Genomic DNA, 19,050 nt, shown 5'->3' on the forward strand with positions numbered 1-19,050 from the left:
TTATAGAGATCACTTGAAATAATAATGTGCAGATTAATTGTTCAGAAAATCCTATGCACAGGCCCATACCTGCACCCATAGCTGGTTCCAGAGCCCAACCTTTCCATCTTAAAAACAAAGGCCTCTAGCACTTGATGGAATTCTTGCAATATTCAACCGAAATGTCAGGATGAAGTCTGGCAAAGCTGTGAATTTTGGAAGGTTCTGTCAATGGGAATATGGAATAAGAGCATCTGTTCAGCTGGCAGTGGCTTTTGGTCTCCAATCATCTAGTGCTGGTTTGAATCACTGATATTTTCTGTATTATTACTGGTCGTCAAAGCATGCAGTTGCCGAAAATATTCAAGCTTGAAACTGGCTTCTGACTGTACGGAAGGAGACAGAGCTCCTGTTGTGTGGCTGTACACCTGGACAGCCACAGGTATCATCAGGGATCCCCTGTCCTGGGCTTCACCTCCTAAGGACTTGTAGCTACAGTTCCTCCCTAGCATCGCGTTTGTTCCCCGCTGCCAGCCGCAGGGTCCGGATACACGTCGTGTTCGGAGTTGAAAATGTAAGAATTTGGTGTCCTCTGGTGGTAATTATGAGAGTTACAGCTGGCAAAACCAAGCGTGACCCTCTCAACCAAGTTGACCTTCAGGTCAGCTGGCCATGTGCTGCAGGCACAGCAGTGATATTCCTCTCCTCCCTGCACTGTAAATATTTCTAGTCCAATCTGGCTTCTATAGTTTCTGTATGCTCACCCCTCCTGTTTATTGTATGCCCAGTTAACCACTCCCCATTCTGAAGTGCCAAAGCATGTATGACTTTATGTTTAAGATTGACTGGATGATGGTTGCTTGTTGTTCCCCTGTGATTTCTTTACTTCACAAAAGGAAATTTAGCTTCTGTGAGCACCTCCTCACAGTTAGCAAAGGCTTTAGCTGCCTGGTCTTGCATGGTCACTTAGTAAGGTAAGTCTGCCTGTGTCCAGAGGCCTTTTAACCCACTTCTCTAAGCACTGAATCTATCACCCTCAGGCTTGCCCCAATGTGGTTCCACTCACTGGGTGAAAGAAGTGGTGAGCAAGAAGACACAGAGCACCCGGAGAGCCAATGTTTGGCTCTTTTAGCCACAGAACAGGTGAGAGCAGCTCAGAGCATTGCATAGATGGTGAACACTTCAGTGGGAGGATGCATTTGCCACAATTTGAGGTGTGTGAAGTATGTAAAGGGAGCATGCTGAACCATAAGCCGCTGGCTCCAGGTGTTTCTGCTGGGTATGGATGAAAACTGATCACCCTTGAGGACCCTGGAGTGTGAAGGTCTGTAAATGTTTGGTGCAGCTGCAGCCCGAAGACTCAAATAGCCTTCAAATCCCTTATGAGCAAAACCATTCTTATCCCCTCTCCCCATCTCATGAACCAGGCTACCACTTGGTAGTCTTCTCTTTTTCAAGGACAGAACAAGTATTAGTGATGCAAAAATAATACAGCACAGCTGGACTGTCTCACTGAGGTCAAAGGGATACATTTTCTGGCATGTAGAGGCAGGCTGAGAAACAAACCTCTGCAGGAGAGTCAGGTAAACAGAGGGTATTTGGGGTGTGGGTAGGTGGACTAATGAGTCTGGGACATCGTGGCACCTAGACAGGTTGACCCCACAGTCTGTGTGTTGTACCTTCATGTGGGAAGAGCTTCAGAGAGCAAAGGAGAGTCAGAAGCTTCCCACAGGGTTGCTGCAATTACAGCACGGGCTGAAAACAGGGCCCCTTTGTGGCCTTAGTACAAACAGCAAAAAGCTGGCACTGCTTTGGGAATTTTATAACTTAATGGAAAAGAATGAGAGAAAAGGAATACTAGTGTTTCCATTTTACAGAAAACCACACTGCTTTGAGACTTGGCTTCAATTCACAGAAGTATTTATTTAGGTGCCTGATTTTCATGCAAAACTTTGAGAGTTAGGTACTTTAGATGTGAGCATCAATGAACTCACATCAGAGACTCATATGAAGATCACATACATTTTCTGGTACCTACTCTAAAACTCCATCACTGTGCATCAGAGGCTGACAGATTGCTGTCCTTTGCTATCTGCCTTCCTGCCAGTGCTGGTCTCTCAAGGCTGTGGTAGCATTGGTGGACTCTTTGTTGTAAACAGGGTTCTCCAGAAGTGTTATCTCCTGATCTGATAACTGAGGGGGCAGCTGAAGATGAGTCCATGGGGAGTTTCTGGTCCCCAACTTTCTGCTGCTTACAGACTCAAACTGCTACAGAAATGCAGTGCTAACTCATGCTACAGAAAAGCCAGTAAAGAGTCTTTGGCAGAGGATATTTAATTCCTGACTTCTGCCATTCTCCAGGTGTTCAGAGCCCTCAGCTGTCTTGCAGCCATCATGAGACTTCAAATGACCTGCAGTATAGGACAACTTGCAGGAGGATCCCCCCTTCTTTCCCACAACCTGGAGGTTCCTGCCCATGTAGAACAGGGCATAATTCAGTCTATGTCCTGATCTGCAGCTTGCTTTTATCAAAGGTCCAGAGGCTGCTACAAAAGGCATTGAGGAGCATGTCCAGCTTTTGCTGCAAGGGTAGACCACATTTCTGTGACAGATGATGGGGCATGGGATGACTGGAGCATGTACCAGCTGTACGAGCTGCAAGGGCAGGCTGGGGTAGCACCAGCCTCCTGGCAGCACCAGGCACAGCCTGTGGAGATAGACTTTAATGCTTTACTGTAGTGCCAGCCTCAGGTCAGTGGCTAAAGGTTTTGTGCCCTTGCCATGCAATTAAACAATCTGTGTGGGAGGTTATTTCCTCCTGCAAGCACAAGGAAGAAATTTTGAGTTTCACTCACTTATTAATGCTTGATCTGAGGTTTCACTGTAATATTGCTGCCTTCAGCTACTGCTGGGTGTTTGCAGGAGGCTTCTACTTCATAGCTCATCCAAAACATGGGTATAATTTCAGCAGTGACCTTGCTTATTTTTGTATTTCTAACCACAGCTCAGCTCTCTGTAGCAGCTCTCCCTATCCCAGATATCCAAGTGAAGATTCCAGTGCTTCAGTCACAGAATCAAAGAACTGTCTTGGTTGGAAAAGACCTCTAACATAACTGTGTACAAATGACAACACCCCTCCAACCCCCCTCCAAATAAAATAAAATATATTTATTTATATCACCATGCCCATTAAAGCATGTCCTGAAGTGCCTCATCTACACAGTTTTTTAATACTTTCAGGGACGGTGACTCTACCACCTCCTTGGGCAGTCCTCTCCAGCACCTAACGACTCTATCCTTGAAGAAATTCTTCCTCTTATCTCATCTAAGCCTCCCCCCGTGCAACTTCAGGCCACTTCCTCTAGTTCTATCATTATTTAGTTGAGAGAAGAGGCCAGAACCCACCTCCCTACAACCTCCTTTTAGGTAGTTCTAGAGGGCAATAAGGTCTCCTCTCAGCCTCCTCTTCTCCAAACTAAACATTCTCAACTCCCTCAGCCTCTCCCCACAGGACTTGTTCTCCAGACCCTTCCCCATCTTGGCTGCCCTTCTCTGAACCTGCTCCAGCAACTCAGTGGCTTTCTTGTAGTGAGGGCCCCAGAACTGAACACAGCTTAGAAAAATGTGCTTTAATGAAGTTTGTTTGAGGCTTTGTGTTTACATTTGTTTTTACAGGTAGTTCTTTTTGATAGCCATCTTACAAACGATTCAGATCCTCCTCGTCTACAGCTCCATAAGCCTGGCAGGTTTTTAAGGAGGGCACCAAGTATTACCATGCCTTTTCCTCCTTTCAGCAACCTGACCATACACAAAGCTGTGCTTTCCAATTCGTGCCCGAACCGACTGAATGAACGAACCATCAATGTCTTCTTTTGAGAATTTCCATGCTCTCCAGCAGGTGGTAGCAGCCTCCTTTAAGCTGCGCAGCTCCTCCCGCTGCTGCAGAATTACTGACAGATGAATCACGTCCCCGCTGCCCTTGGCCTCACTTCATCTCCTCACCCTCATCTTCATGCCTGAACTCTCCTGTGAAGGAAAATTTACTGTTTAGGACCAGAGTGTGCATTAAATTTAGCAATGTGGAGCGCAGCAGCAGGAGGTGCTGGCACAGCTTCATGAGGAAACATGGAATCTCTTTCCTGTACATGATTTACCCCTCATGGTTTCACAGAGTTCTGCATGTTAGGGGTAAGGAGCGGGTCTCGTAATGGAAAAATTTAGGGATATGCTTCCTGAATAAAAAATTCAGATCGACAGATCCTACTGTCTAGGCAGTAGGAATAGCTGAAGCACCCATGAGTCACAGACAGGCTGTATCTTCAAATGAAATGGAGACCCATGTCTGCTTTGTATTTCTACAGGTCCTCTGCTATGCTGGTGCAATGATGATTTCATGGATGCAATTAACTTACTCTCTGATGTATGGTCTCTGCTTTTTAGCAGCTGAGCAAGCTACTTCTCTACCTTACTGAGTAAAAAGCTTGTGATTGTGCTGACAAACATCTTGGGTTTAATTATGAGTAGTTGAATGCTATGGGGTTTTGTGTCTGTTTTTGTTTGTTGGTTGGTCGGTTATTTTTTTTGTGTGGTTTTTTTTTTAATGTCCAGCTTTTAAAACTATTTTAAAACACTGATCCTGTAAGTGAGAAAATAGGTACTAAGCAGGTTATTATTTAAGTGAGCAGATAAGGAAAATCTTAAATATAAGGTAGAATATACCTTTCCCAGCTATAGCCCCATTTGAGGTACGAGAGATGAAGCTCTAGGTACATTATAAGCCACCTGAAAGTGTAGCAGTGGGTCACAAAGTTTGGCTAATACATTTTAGTGCATGAGTATCTTTTGAAAATTGCTTACTTTAAGGTTTAACTGGGATCTGACTTTTGTTTTTGTAGTGTTTTTGTGGTGTGCACTGTTGGCCATAAAGCTCTCCTGTCAGTTGTGTTGTCAGCCTCCTCCATCCAGGACAGGTGACAAGAAACCTCTTACAATTCAGGCAGGGTTAGCTACTATGTCCAGCTAGTTTTCTGTTCCACCTGAGCAGTGGCAGGCACTTCAGAGAAGACACAAGATGATGCTCTGTGCTTATCCTTAGGTAATCAGTTTTGTGGCTGCAGTTCCTTGGAGTATTCCCGAATACCGTCAGCTGAGGGTTGACTCATGGTCTGGAGCTGGAGAGAGCTTCTGTGAGATGCAGCTTTGCCCTTGTAGTGATGCAGAAGCTTTAATTTGTCTCTTGACACTTTCTAAATCTATGAGAAATTCTCTTCTCCTTTTTGCAGTCTTCTTTGATCTTTGCTGCCATCTGCTATTTGCTAATCAATCTAGGAGCTATTTTGATACTTGCATGGTGGGAAGGAGTGTTTACAGAAGATTTACAAGCCTTGCAGTTAATGCTGTTTTCCTTCTGCGGCACATCACAGCATCTGAAGGTTAAACTCTTACTTCTGGAGCTAGTGTTTATGGCAAACATAAGAATTAGTGCTATCTTCCTTTCTGTCCTTTGCTTGGTGTCCAGTGAGGAAGAGTTTTTCCAGGATTCTAAACATTTCCAGCTCATCAAGAAGTCTGTTTCTCAGACTTGTTGATTATGAGAGCTTTCTGTTGCTGGGAGAAGCAGCAACCAACTCCTTGTGTGTAATGACAAAACCTACCAAAGGTGACTCCCATCCAGGCTGAGGCTGTGCAGTGCCTGACTGACAGGTGATAATGGCCTCACCCGGGGCCTCCCTCACCCTGCCCACATGTCTGGGAGCTCCATTGCAGCTTAGCCCAGCCAGAGGAGCTGTTGGCTGCTGTGCTGCCCTGACAGTGAGTAAGCTGCTTCTTTTTTCATTACCTTACTAGTAGGTCAAAAGAGCCTGGGTGTCAAACTGGGTGTCAAAAGAGCCTGGGTGTTTCAGGATGTGAAATTCCCCAGGTGGAACGAGCTCGTCCCACTCAGACTTGAACATGGTGCCATGTCTGAGGTGAGTCGCTGCGTGTGCTGGGGAGGTCTATGGTATTTTTATGCTTGAATTAGGTTGGAGACTCAGGGGTGGAGGAATGCTTTACCCTATCTGTGCAGATTCCTCCTGTGTCACTCTGAACAACCAGATATTCACCTTCAGGTTTAATTTTACATTCCCATTTTTTGAAAAGAGAAGTGGGCCTGCTCCTGCCGAGAATGTCAAATTTCAGTAATGAAACAGCAGAAAGCCAAGATAAACAGTGCTTTGAAGGATGGGTTAGACTATCTAAGATGAGTGTGTCAGTGGCTTATTTAAGCAGTTTAAGCTATTTATTTAAGCAATCTCCCATTATTCCTGTGAGAGCTCTACCTCCCTGTCAATGGGCTCAGAAGAGATCAGAGGGTACTCTGGTGCTTTTTGTAAGGACAGGAGGCTGCTCTTCAGTGGTTTGATACTAAAACTGTAATAAAGGTGTAGCAAAGTCTTAATAAGGAGCATAGTATCACAGTCTAACAGGCATTTCTGCATGCTCTGCAATTGTAGACAGGGTTATGAAGACCTGGGCAGAATGACAGAGTTACTGATCCTGCTTTTCTGCCAATGCTCTGTTTTGGCATACACTTGTGAAGGAAAATTCTTCACAAGGAGAACTGCCCACATACCCTGGGCTGAAGCTGCAGATATGGTCTTTAATGAGCCTGCTGCCAGGGCTGGTGGCACTTAAAGATTTAAGTTACTTTCCTCAATGCCTCTCTGCTGCTTCTTTCACTGTCGGGAACTTAATGGTCTCAGATGACACATCTTTTATGTTGTCTCAGTTTAGGACAGGGTTTCACAGCACAAGGCAGACCTGTGCTGCCCTACACTACAGCTCACTGCTTCTCTGGGTGGAGATTTTGTCTCCTCACTCAGATCATGACCCTTCCCCACTCTTCTGTGCTGTCTCTGATGTTCTACAGATACCAGCCTGTTTAACTTAGGTTTTGGAGTTTCAGTGAGTCAAATCAGTTTGTGGAAGGACCTGGTGGTTCTGGAACCAGTGGAAAAGAGACAGGCACAGCATGAAGCTGGCTGAAGGCAGGGAAGGAGACAAAGAAACCCACAACCTTTCACTTTGGGTGCTTGTAAGGTATTATGTAGAGCTTGATTGCCCTTTCCTCACAAACACAGGCTCCTTCTCTGCCAGGTAGAGGACAGGCTAATGCCAAATTATTGTGTTATACTTTGCCTGAAAGAGCCTTGACCCTGCTGGAAGCTGACTCATGCAATCCAGGATTTGCGGAAAGTCTTCCTGAAAAGTGTCCAGATGTCTCTGAACAAGTGAGAGAAGCTGTGCCACTTCTGTACCCATTTGACCCTTGGATGAGGCAATTTATAAACTGGGATTGCTTGTGTCTTTGATACCATTGTTGCTTTGCTTTCCAAAGATAAAGAGGCTAATAAATTTTATGGCTGCTGAGTTATCAATTTGTTAAAATATAAAGGCCGAAAAAGAAGATATTTTCTTTCTTCACAGACTTAACGTCTAACAGACAACACTTCAAAATTATCAATTCATAGAGGCACTTATCATGAAGCTAATGTTAGGCCTGTTTTTTCTGTGGTTGCTCTCCTCAAAAGGTAAGTTTTGAAAGGCTCTTTGAAAATTCAAATTACATAGTATTTAGCAACTTTTATTTTTAGTTATTGTAATGTGGGTGTATAGCAGGCGTCCTAGAGGCAAGATGAAGAAAATCTGTGAGTAAAACTGTGATCTTGCATATAATTTTGGGTATGTGTGATAATTTTCAGTAAAGATACATGCTTTGGTTTGCACTGTTCTGGGGACTGACTGCATCTTACACAAGAGTTAAGGCATCCTGGTGAGAAAGACATCATCAAATAATTAGGCTAACAGTGGCATCTGTCCCAAAGTGGTGCAGAAATTCAAGCAAGGGACAAAGGCTTTCTCTGAATTTTCATCTATGATTATCATTTTAGTGATGAAAGATTGTGTGGATGGATTAGGCAGTATCTTGGCGCTCAAGGCATTGTTCACGTTTCAGCAAATTTCAGAGTAGGAGATAACCTTGTTCCCTTCACTGAGTCTGTGAAATCCACATTTGCTGCCATATACCAGTTTTTGAACTATTCCAGGATTATAAATGGTGTTTTGGCATTATTGGCTCTGTTCTTCTGACCTCTGCCTGTAAGAATGTTACGACAAATAACAATAGTGCTTTATCTTACTAGTAGGCTGTGAAGACAAGTTTTGTCAGAATATTAAACTAACTGTTAGAAGGTTTTGATTCTTAAAATAAAGAGAAAAAAATATCAAATTATCACACTTGAGCTTTTGAATTTGGGAGAAAAAGATGAAAGGTGACTAGAGCTCCTGGAAAAACTTGATTCAGGAAAAAATGTGCACTGATAGCACCTATAAGAATTAGTAGCTGAAACAGGTTAACTGTAAGAGAAACGGATAAAGGAGTAGAATCTTTCTCCTAGATTTTGGTAAAATTTTCAGAAAATACTTTCTTTTGGGTTTGTTTGGTTTTTGGTTTGGATTATTTTTGGGTGGGGTTTTTTTACGCTGAGAAAAGGAAAACTAGAATTATTAAATGGGAGTAAGGGAGTAACTGTAATACTGGGAGCAGCAGAAGTTAAAAAAAAAAGCAACCTATGGAAAGCATAAATCGACAGCAAACCAAGAAAACTAAGGAATGAACTCTCTTGTAGGTTAAAAATGAATGACCCAAGACAAAAATTAATTCAAGGGGAAAACCAAATCATTGCTAAAGGAGTTTCAGATACATCTGAAACAGGGAATCTGTTGGGCTGACTGATGTATAAAAGGCAGCTGAAGCTCGGCAGAAAATTAATTTTTTTCTTTGATGTCCTCTTCACAAAAGTTTATAAAATGCCTTGCATTCAGATCCTTTCAGTGTAGAGGGCAAGTTGAGAAACAGTCAAATCCTTGAAGAAATTGATGACAAATAGTAAAAAAACTTCTAGGCTTAGATGATATCTGCCCAAGGGAGTGAAACAAGCAGAAATATGAATGTATTTATGTATAAACTGTGTTGCAAACTATCTCTTGAGTCAGTGTTGGTGTCAGAAATGGAAGATGGCAAACGTGAAACCATTTTTTATAATGGATTTCTTTTTAGGAGGATGTGGGGAACTGCAGTGGTGGTTGTACAAAAGCAGTAGCATTGATTTCTGTACAAGTCAAATTTCTGATAGCAGTATAAAAAATGGAGTAAACTGACTAGGGGCAGATTTGATTTAACAAAGGATCTTCCTTGTAGAAGATGCAGAATATGCAGAAAATGCATGGCAATGGGCACGTGCAGACATGGATTGATTATTCAGCTGGGGTGTGTTTGGATTTCCACAAATCTTTTGAGCAAGAGTTCCTAAGGAAGGCAAATGTCACAGTATAAGGCTGAGGGCACTTTTGTGGGCCACTGGATAAAAGCTGGAGGCAGAAGAATCAGATTGCAAATTTTTGAACTGTGAGAAGAGAGTGAACCTGCAGAGATGTGTATTGATCTGTGCTGGTATGTGTCATCTCTGCCTATTGAGAAGTGATCTGGATAAGAGAGCACACTAACTTGCTGATGGAAAACTACTCAGAATGCTCTGAATGGAACCTTAAAATATATGGGGAAAGCTTACTCTAGCTATGTGTACACTAGGATGAACTCTAATTAGGTACTGCTTGGTTACAGAGCATAGCTGTCTAAAGGTATCAGCTCAGCAGTCAAAGAGACAAACAATTTCAGTAGTCGGGGAGAGAGTAGCACAGCAAACACATTTCTGTTGCTGTGTATAGGTCCCTAGTTCATTCATGTCTTGAGAGCTGTCCGTGCTTTTCACCTCAAGAAAAGACATGGAGAGTAAAGGGGAAGAGTGCTCAGACTTATGAAATAACTTCCACATGAGATGGAATAGACTGATTCATCAGCCTGGAGGGATAGATAGGTATATGATAAAGACATACATACATATGCAAAATAATACATTTTGTAGAAACAGGGTAATGCCTACTCTTTAAAAGAATAACAGGAAACTGATCATGTTATTAAGAAATGATGAAGCACCTTTGCCACAGGACTTGTTGGGGGGGAAGGGGAAAGCCAAAAGTGTGAAAGTGTAAGAAAAATGTCAGGGAGTTCTTCAACATTAAGTAATTGTTCAGGGAACACAACAGCATAGGAAGGTGCATGGAAGTATAACTGCATTTTCCTTATTCTTTCCCTGATCATCTGCATTTGGATGTTGTAAGAGGCAAAATTCCAGACTAGATGGACTTTCAATCTGACAGGATGAGGTTGGTTGAAGACATCCACAAGCAGTCCATACGACCTGTGTTTATAACTTCATTGTACTCCAGTAACTTCAACCTGCTTATAATAACTAAAAACTTATTCTAGTATAGCAAAAACTAAGAAAACACAATTGGTTCTTGGGATGAGCCTCACTTTTGGAAAATAAGGCAGAGAAGAAATATTGCTTTTCCCAGGATTCTGTGGTTTTAGGTATATTAAGTCTTCTGAAGTGTTTTTAAAGTCATGGAAAAAAATAGCACAGTAAATTATTTAATGTTTTTCAGGTAATGCTGATAATCTGGAAGAACAAGGGATACTAAAGGTAAAGTGTGTGTACAGCTTTAATTTTTGGGGTTTTTTTTCCAATACCTATCATTCCCTCTTTGGCTGTTGGTTGCTCTGAGGCCTGAAGAATTAAAAATACATCTTGGTGCTCTAAACTATTTGATTCTGCAAAGAATAAATGAATAAATGCAAAGCAAATCACTCAGTGATGTGAGCTGCAAGATCACCTAATCAGGAAAAACTGGTTTCTCAGAGAAACATTTGTTATTAACTTGCAGATCCTGTCCATATACTGACAGTAGTTAGCACTCATCCCTAGATGCTCTGTTGCTCTTTTAGAAACACAATTTTGAACTCTTCCTTGTGCTATAAGTGTGTGCACCACTGAAATCCTCCAGCTGAGGACTGGGTGGTACATGGGTTCTTGGTGGCTCTTGGATTCCACCCTTACTACCAGCAGTCAGCTACCAAACGTGGTCATAGTGACAAGGGAAGCCTGAGCAAATCTGGCCCTCTGGGTTATCTTTAAAAGGTTAGAGGTTGGTCTGCACCTACACTCAGGGTGTAGGAGGGCATTAAATATTGATCCTAATGGTACTGAGCTGTCTGTCCTGCTGCATGAATAACAGCACTCACATACTTGCCCCATGATTTTTTCTATTTATTCTGTTTAGTTCTTTATAAAATCATATAGAAATTTTACCAGCTGCCAAAGACCCAGAGTATTGGTGATGCTCTTCATTCATTCTGCCTTTTCTGTTGTATAATGGAGTCGTAGCTTTTTGTAGTGTATGTTGCATGCCCCTTAGCATGTGAAGATGTGTGCAGTGGATGTTGTTATAACATCTTCCAGACAGAGCACTCACTGTTCACAGCAACAGATGTTAACAGATTGCATTCAACATGATTTTTTTTTGTTTGCTCAGGCCCAGTTCTGTGACAATAGGTAAGAAAATTGAGCAAAGATTGTACAGCTTTGGAAGAGTGGATTTTAAACTGCAGCTGTCCAGATTGGAGTTACCATGTACTTCTAGCTGAGGTGTAATTGCTCTTTAAAATTGTTGTTACATGAGTAAGAGCTTGATACTGTGAGAATGAAAACCATTTGTCTTCTGCAAATTTCTTGTTGGATCTAACAAATCAATCATCTTAATTTGTGTCAAAGGCTATAGGAAACATCCAGTTTTCATGTGAGCAGGGGATGCTGCCTGAGAACCCTTCATCTTCAGGTTTGTGTTTAATACTGTCTTTGTAGGCAATACAAACAAATATTTGAGAATGGGCTGAGGAAGAAATCAGCTCTTTGAGGGGATGTATGTGTGGGATGTAACTGAAGTGAGGGTAGGTGCTATGAACTCCTTAATTTTTTTGCTCTATTCATAGTTATTTTTCTACCTTAGCTTCTTCAGCTGCTAATTGAGGATGCCACTTACTCACAGCAGTGTTTTGTGATCTCTATTTGCCTGGTGCTTGAGCATTTCAGTACTTCTGAGCCCCCAAAGTATTTACTGAGCAATTAAGTAAAGCTTCTCATTGTCTCTGACTGATTTAAAACTGCCAATTGAAAAAAAGTAGACTCCATACATTTTAAGAAATTTTGCTATGTTTTAGTGTACTGGTGAATATAATATTCTTTAATGTTATTGCTTTTTTTAATTAAAAAAAAACAACTTTCACATTTCTGCAGTTCATGCTCTGAGGCCAGCTGACATTAAAGCAGTCACTGCAATAGGAAGTCTGCAAAGAGTAAGTACAAACAGAAAATGTGCTGAATGTGACCCATTTCGTCCTTTCTGACACTGTGATGAGGTGAGGATGAAGTGAGGTGATGATTTAGTTTGGGGTCCCAGTTAGGATCCTCAGGACTTGAATCTTTCATCAAGCATCAAAAGCTTCTGGAGAAAAATGACTGGAAATATCTGTTGTTCAGTGTTCCACTATACCTTGAGTCTAAAAGTATCCAGTTGACTTCGTGCAGGAGGAAATGTAGTAACAGTGCTCTTGCAGACAGCCACAATAGCTGATGAGAGTGCTTGGATTTTAATAACCATGAGCATAACAGATCAAATTACTGGAAGAAGAACCTGGGAAAATCCAAAATGAAAAGAAGCACAATTTTGGTGATGACCATTAGAAAAAATATCAAGAAATACAATAGATTTTCCATCCTGTTGAAGTGTTTTTCATAGACACTGACTTCCTGTCTAGAAGGCAGAAGCTGTAGAAGAACCACAAAGATATACTTCTGATGTATTCATCACTGGGTGAAGTTCTCCTGCCTGTTCTAATACTATCAAATTTAGATGATCTTTGCTCATCTTAACAGTTGGAATAGTTGAAATAGAAATGGAGCCTAATTAAAAGCACTTAACCACAATTCTCAAGCTTTGAGGAAGTGCAGAAATACCCATTGGGTAAAAAACGGCCACTTCAGGGGCTACAGCTTCAAAGAAATGGGGGAGATTCTCCCCTATCACAGAACAACTCTCAAATTTGAGGTGGTATTCATCAAGATATACTTTTTCTTGGGACGGAAGCTTTCCGTTAGAAAATCATCACTCTTGAATTTCTTCTGAGTACCTCCCTCTTTTGAAGAAAATTATTGTCCTAAATGCAAAGGTCCTTCATCCATATCAGATGCATGGCTCCTTAGAGCACATGCTTTTCTGTGCCAATATCTTTGTTGTTGATGGATGGTGACATAGAAAACATGTAAATTATCTTTTTTTAAAAGAATGTCTACTTTCCAAGAGCAAACATTCCCATCACTGTCTCTTCCTCAGATTCTTTGAACTCATGAAGTTCCTCTGTTTATATTAAGGGTTTGTTTAACAGACACTATGCTGGCAGAGTGCTACCCATCTAAATAATCTGAATGACTTTGGGTCATGTCCCTTGTTGAAAAAGAGGTCCAAAAATTTTTTGTTTAGAACAGCATTTCCTTTGACTGAGTTCAACTAGTCAGTTTTATTTTAAGCCATATACAATATTTTTACTGATGAGAGTGCTGGTCATGTTTTCTTGCTCTCCTGGTAGACCAAATTAGATTTTTTTCTTCCCAAGTTGTGTCTGTCCATTTTTCACCCATTGCTATTATTGGAGAGTGAAAACCTCCCTCTCCTTGTCTCAGTTAAGAAGCCTTTGGGTGGATTTTATCTTCCCTGTTCCACAGTGGAGGTGGGGGGTGAGGGAGCAGAGGTCTGGCTGATAAACCATGACACCAGACTGTGCAAATATACTGTGATAAAGAAACTCTGAAAAAGAATTTAGATTGTAAGTCACTGCAACACAATGGAGAAAATTAGGTAGAAAACAATACTACCTATAACAGGGGTGGTATGTAGTAGGGGAGCAGTGTATCTGGAGCTAGTTTATCCTTTGCTTAATGTTTTTCTTATTGTTTGCTTGTTCACAGGCAGCAGGGTTTGATGTACATCATGAGGATTTACTCCAAAGGTAACAAAGAATTGTTGGCATTTGATAAACATCATGGTTCTAATTTATACAGTATCATAGTGCAGTAATTAGACCCAAGTGATTTTTATTATTGTTTTCTAGAGAGGAGGAGAAAGCCTATGCAAAGTGTAATTGTTTTTGAGACACTGAATTCTTCCCAATCCTTAGTTAACAGAAATTCTTTGTACTTATGCAAGATATGGAACTACTCTAGAGTTTCAATAACCTTAAGAATCCTAGCTAGTAAATATTATCATCCACTAGTAAGAAAACAGCAGTGATTTATCAAAGCAAAGAAAGAACTCAGGAATCCTGATATTCTGTCCTCTTCTTGAATGAATCCCAGTGTTTCGTGGACAACCCTTACCCTATTTTCTTCCCTCATGCCCCCTTACCAGATTTAAATCAATGAGTATACATATGGCTAAACCTTATAGATGCAAGTCTGTGTATCTCTTTTGAATCATTGCATTCTGGATGAGGATTTGGCTTTGCACAGACAAACTTTAAATGATTCTTTATTTTTTTTTTTAAATGGCTATAGAAACAGCCATGTCCACTCATGTGGGTGCACACAGAGAGATTCCTGTATTTCTTTTACATGTGCATAAGCACAATTGCTGCAACATAGAAAGCATCAAAAGACAAAAACTTGAGATGACTGACTTGAGAACTTGACTGTGTTCCTACTCAGCAGTATCTGATGACAGAAAGGGAGAGAAAGGCCCCATTCTTATTTTCAGCTGCTGCTCTACCCTGTAGCACAGCTAATAAGAAAATGAGACTGTGCTGTAGTATAATTTTTCTCTGAGAAACAGAATAACAGCAACTTCCTGCTTTCTCTTTCCTTCCTGCAGCACAGGAAAGAGCCTCCTTGAAGTAAGCGTGGAAACTTTAGCAGGTGGGTTTTGCTGTCACAGTGAAAATTGATTGAGCAGCAGCCTGGTGGGAGCTGCAGTGTTTTGCTGCACAGCAGGGAGGATGCTGCAGAAGCACACGGGAGGGGCTGGGTGGAAGTGAAGCCTGAGGGGACGGTGTGCTCGGGGGCACACGAGTACAGCCAAGCTGGGTTATCTGTGCTGCCTTTAAACAGACCATCTGGGTAGACAAAATGTTGTGAAGAAGTGGTGGTGTAGAATGCTGTAAGAGTCTTGATGCCAAACAGTGCATTTTTGGGCATGCTACCACCATCCCTGTTGGTGTGTGCTGGCTGTCCATGTTAGCCCAGTGAAATCTTGTCTGAGTTTGTCTGTCCAGTACTCTTTCTGCTGCCATGTATTTAGGATTTACACAGGGGCTGCTGTACTAGCACCACAGTGGTGAATTCATCATCCTCCAGCTGGCTCTGAAGGCAACCTTGACTTGCTTGAAGGGTGATGCAAATTAAACAATTTCAGTTCTACTGAAATACTTAGTTGGGTAGTGCATAGCCCCAGGGTCCTTCTCCTTCAAATCTTATTCCTATCATCTTAATGTCACCTCTGGTTCCCTGTGAAAGGGATTTAAAACCTGGCAACTCCTCAGTGCTTCAGGAGCCTGTCTCTGGATAGCCCTTCCCAGTAGCTTCATTTATAAAACTGCCTGTATTTCAATCCACCTACACTACTTGTGGGTGACATGAGAGGTGGGGATGGAGGTTTCTGACCTGAATCTGGTCACAAATTTGGGAATCAAACCTCCACTTCAGAAGGTGAGGAACGAAACCAGCAAGAACTGCTGTAGAGGGGCTCAAGCATAACAATAACTCTTCCTAAGAGATCCTCAGACCTTACATTTTCTAGCTGTTGTAGTTCTGCTGTATTTATAGTGAAACTTCAGAAGAGCAGTCCCTTGCATGCAGACATCACCTAACTTGTGCCTGTCATTCAGCTCTCATTAGCAGTTTTAATCCTGGGGTCCTACACCAATCTCCTCCACCTGGCACAAAGGGAGCGACATCAGACAGTCAAGCTGTGTAAGTCTGGGGTCTTTTTGGTTGAGCAGTTTGTTTACAGCTGGAAAGGTGAACAGTGGAAACCTTTAATGCTGGAGCACTTCACAGAACTTTACCCTGTCACTTCTTAGAAGCAGGAGGAACAAAGAAGACTACACTTTGGGATCGGGATCACCTAATTTAACAACAGTTCTATAGAGCTGGAAAAAAAAAATTGAGGCTCAAATAGAATTGGAAGTGTGCCTACCAGCCTGCATCTGCTATTTTCATCTACGTGCACATTCCTGAAAGTGAGCAAATCACCCCAGGCTTGCTGTGTAGCACAGACAGCTATCTAATCTTAACACATTCAGGACAGAAAATATTGATCCCATCTGAAATCTCAAATATTCTTTGATTTAATGGAAAAATCATCCAAAGTTTTACCCTTACTGTTGCCTTCATCGTTTCTCTTTTCTACCTTTCAGAGACCTCCTGCATCAAGCTGAAGAAATAGTGCATCTCATGAAAGAGAATCAGGTTTGTTTAATTTTGTTTGTTATAATTGCCAAGTTGGTTCTGTCCTTGTCTCTTTGCTCTACAGGGAGCCCATCAAGCTGTTTGTGTGTGGATTTTTCATACAGTTTGTGGAACTGAGTGATTTTCACCAATAGTCCTCAGGACTGCCCAGAACTCCCTAATAAACATAGTACAGCTGAGCAGAGCTCTAGCTCTCAGATTTTTGCTCTGGTCTTCACCCCACTAGTGTGATCCAGTCTCAACAGTTCAGAAACTTTAACCTTGTCAGCAAGAAGCAGCATCAAGCTCTGTACTAAGTTGCACATGCCTATCTTCTCCAGCAAACTCTCCAATGCCAGCAGCAATTTCTGGCTCTAACCTGAGTTTTTACAGGTGTGCATTCAGCTTTAATTGCAGCATTTTCTTCCTAAGCATCCATTTGCTCTCTCCTGTTGAGGAAAGCTGGATGGTTTGTTCAGTGGAGATGGATCAGAGTAGACAGGGTTCAGCCACGGTCTAGTACTTGGTCTTGCTGATTTAAAGTCATAGTAAATCTTGTGTGAGAAAGGAGAATAGCAAATAGACCTCTTATTGTATTATTATTATAATCCCTTCAATTTTTTTTTTCTGCCAGATGATGGACTTCCAAAATGACTGGAAACTGATCACAGTTTATTTTAGTGCTGAAAGCCCATGCTCTTGCTGTGCCTCCACACAACTGGTAAGCTGTCCATGGCATGCTTTAGCAGTCAAGGCAGGTGGTTAAAACACTTTCCCAGACTCTGCTCTCTGCCATGGTGAAGCAAAGCAGTACAGAAGTAGTTCCACAATTTTTCTTAGTGCTGTTTAAAGCTGAACCCAAATTACAGCTATGGCTGGTAACATTTCAGTACAAAGCTCAACATACAAGGCTTATGACTTTTGGCAAATTGATGATTATGCTTTTTTCCTACTATTTTTGATGGCATTTCTCATCTCATTTACAGAAGAACTGTGTATTGGACAACCTGGAAAAACTTAAAGCCGCCTTGGATTTTTTGCATAAAAAAGTAAGATTCATTCATCAATTTGAATACCAGATTTTTCCAGTCTCCCTTACTGGACAAGGGCTTCTACCACTGTTCAGGTGACTTATAACATCAGCCTCATTGATTTCAATCCACCGGCTTCATTCCTTGTCTATTCATGCTTTTAAAAAGCTGATGCATGCAAACAGAAAGTATGGACAGGTAACTGCTCTGATTTGCAACACAGGCTGATGAACCATTCAGTCTTTGGTTTTTTTTCTTTTGGTAAGCAGTTTCTATTAAAAGTGGAGTACATCAGTCTAGGCTGAAAGCCATTTGTATTTACCAGAGCTGTTTTTGAAAATAACTGATATCTAATTACTGGATGTGTGGAGCTTCCTGGGCAGCATACAGGCTGTTAACTACTTGATGATGATTTTAATAGACCAGAGAAAATGCCCGCTAAAAATATGTAGAATGGATCTTTTTTTCCTATTATGTGTTTATTTTAAGATCTCAGCATTTCTAAAGGTTTCCTAGGTGGCTGAGCTAAGAATTAACTGCTTATCTAGGATAGTTTCAGGGAAATGCTCTGCACTGAGTCATAGTCTACTAATGAATAGTACATTAGCTGCAGATATATCATTACTAAAGCACACTATTAACTGTTTGTCTGACGTATTTCAATAGCATCTTCCAAGAATTTTGTTTTACTGGATTGAAGGCCAAAAGGGTATCTAAACCCACTACAGCTTGACTGTATGAGGCCACAACCATGTCTTTTTCTCAGACTAACTTTGACAAATACTAAGTACAGGTAAAGTCCCACCCATGCATTCTCTTCATATTCTCTCCACTATTAGTTCCAGAATCTGTTTATGTGCATTGTAAAAATAAAATATTAAATGGTTATAGTAAATGGAATGCAGTTTTCTGGTTGGGGGGGAGATGAGGTGAGATGCATGAGTGCTTATGCACTCATACAGGATGTTTCATCCCCAGCTTTGCATTGTTAGATTGCCACAAAACTGGTAGTTCCTAGTTCATTTCAGGTCAATTTAGTTGGCTGGTGGCCACTTTGGTTATGTAAAATTAATTGCTAGGTCTCAGTCAAGAAGTCATGGCCACAAGTACTTCATGAATGATGTTCAACATTATTCTAGATGGCAGACATAGGACTAGGGTTCAGGATGTTACTGGCAAAGACTTAGATCATTAGTTTTATGCAAGCAGACTCCCTGGCCAGAGGTAACTTATGTGAAGCTGTAGATGTAATTTACCATTAGTGCTACTTGCTGATCTTTAATTGCAAATATAATGTGATTAATTTTTACTTTATGACTGCAGGTTCCCAAGGCCTTCGTAAATCTGGTGGATTCCACTGAGCTTGCAACTTTGTCTCTCACATACCAAGATTACAATAATGCCAGGTAACACAGTTTCCTTTAAATTCTTGACACTGTGGGACACATAAATATGTGCATGTATCAACTTTATAATTGAGACTGAGTTTTCTGGACAGTTTTTCTACACTTAATAAAAAAACATGTCATAGATTTTAGGTCTCCACTTTGTTTCTGATAAACTCTTTGTCCAAGGCATATTTTTATCAGGAATGATATGTGCTC

The 19,050-nt window shown here is 41.3% G+C and overlaps 1 protein-coding gene across 1 annotated transcript in view; it reads left to right on the forward strand.

Annotated features, from left to right (window-relative positions):
* Nucleotides 1-7,501: 7,501 nt before the first annotated feature.
* The window catches only part of PLB1 (phospholipase B1), a 76,662-nt gene continuing 65,113 nt past the window's right edge, over nucleotides 7,502-19,050 (forward strand). Inside the window, exons 1-11 of the mRNA XM_008496581.2 lie at nucleotides 7,502-7,550; nucleotides 10,528-10,565; nucleotides 11,694-11,757; nucleotides 12,216-12,274; nucleotides 13,944-13,984; nucleotides 14,842-14,885; nucleotides 15,854-15,938; nucleotides 16,385-16,436; nucleotides 17,050-17,136; nucleotides 17,402-17,464; nucleotides 18,770-18,852. Of these exons, the coding sequence (XP_008494803.2) occupies nucleotides 7,502-7,550; nucleotides 10,528-10,565; nucleotides 11,694-11,757; nucleotides 12,216-12,274; nucleotides 13,944-13,984; nucleotides 14,842-14,885; nucleotides 15,854-15,938; nucleotides 16,385-16,436; nucleotides 17,050-17,136; nucleotides 17,402-17,464; nucleotides 18,770-18,852 (665 nt within the window). The remainder of the gene's footprint in view (nucleotides 7,551-10,527; nucleotides 10,566-11,693; nucleotides 11,758-12,215; nucleotides 12,275-13,943; nucleotides 13,985-14,841; nucleotides 14,886-15,853; nucleotides 15,939-16,384; nucleotides 16,437-17,049; nucleotides 17,137-17,401; nucleotides 17,465-18,769; nucleotides 18,853-19,050) is intronic.

The sequence above is a fragment of the Calypte anna genome, chromosome 3 (genome assembly GCF_003957555.1).
Source record: "Calypte anna isolate BGI_N300 chromosome 3, bCalAnn1_v1.p, whole genome shotgun sequence".
NCBI classification, from domain to species: Eukaryota; Metazoa; Chordata; class Aves; order Apodiformes; family Trochilidae; genus Calypte; species Calypte anna.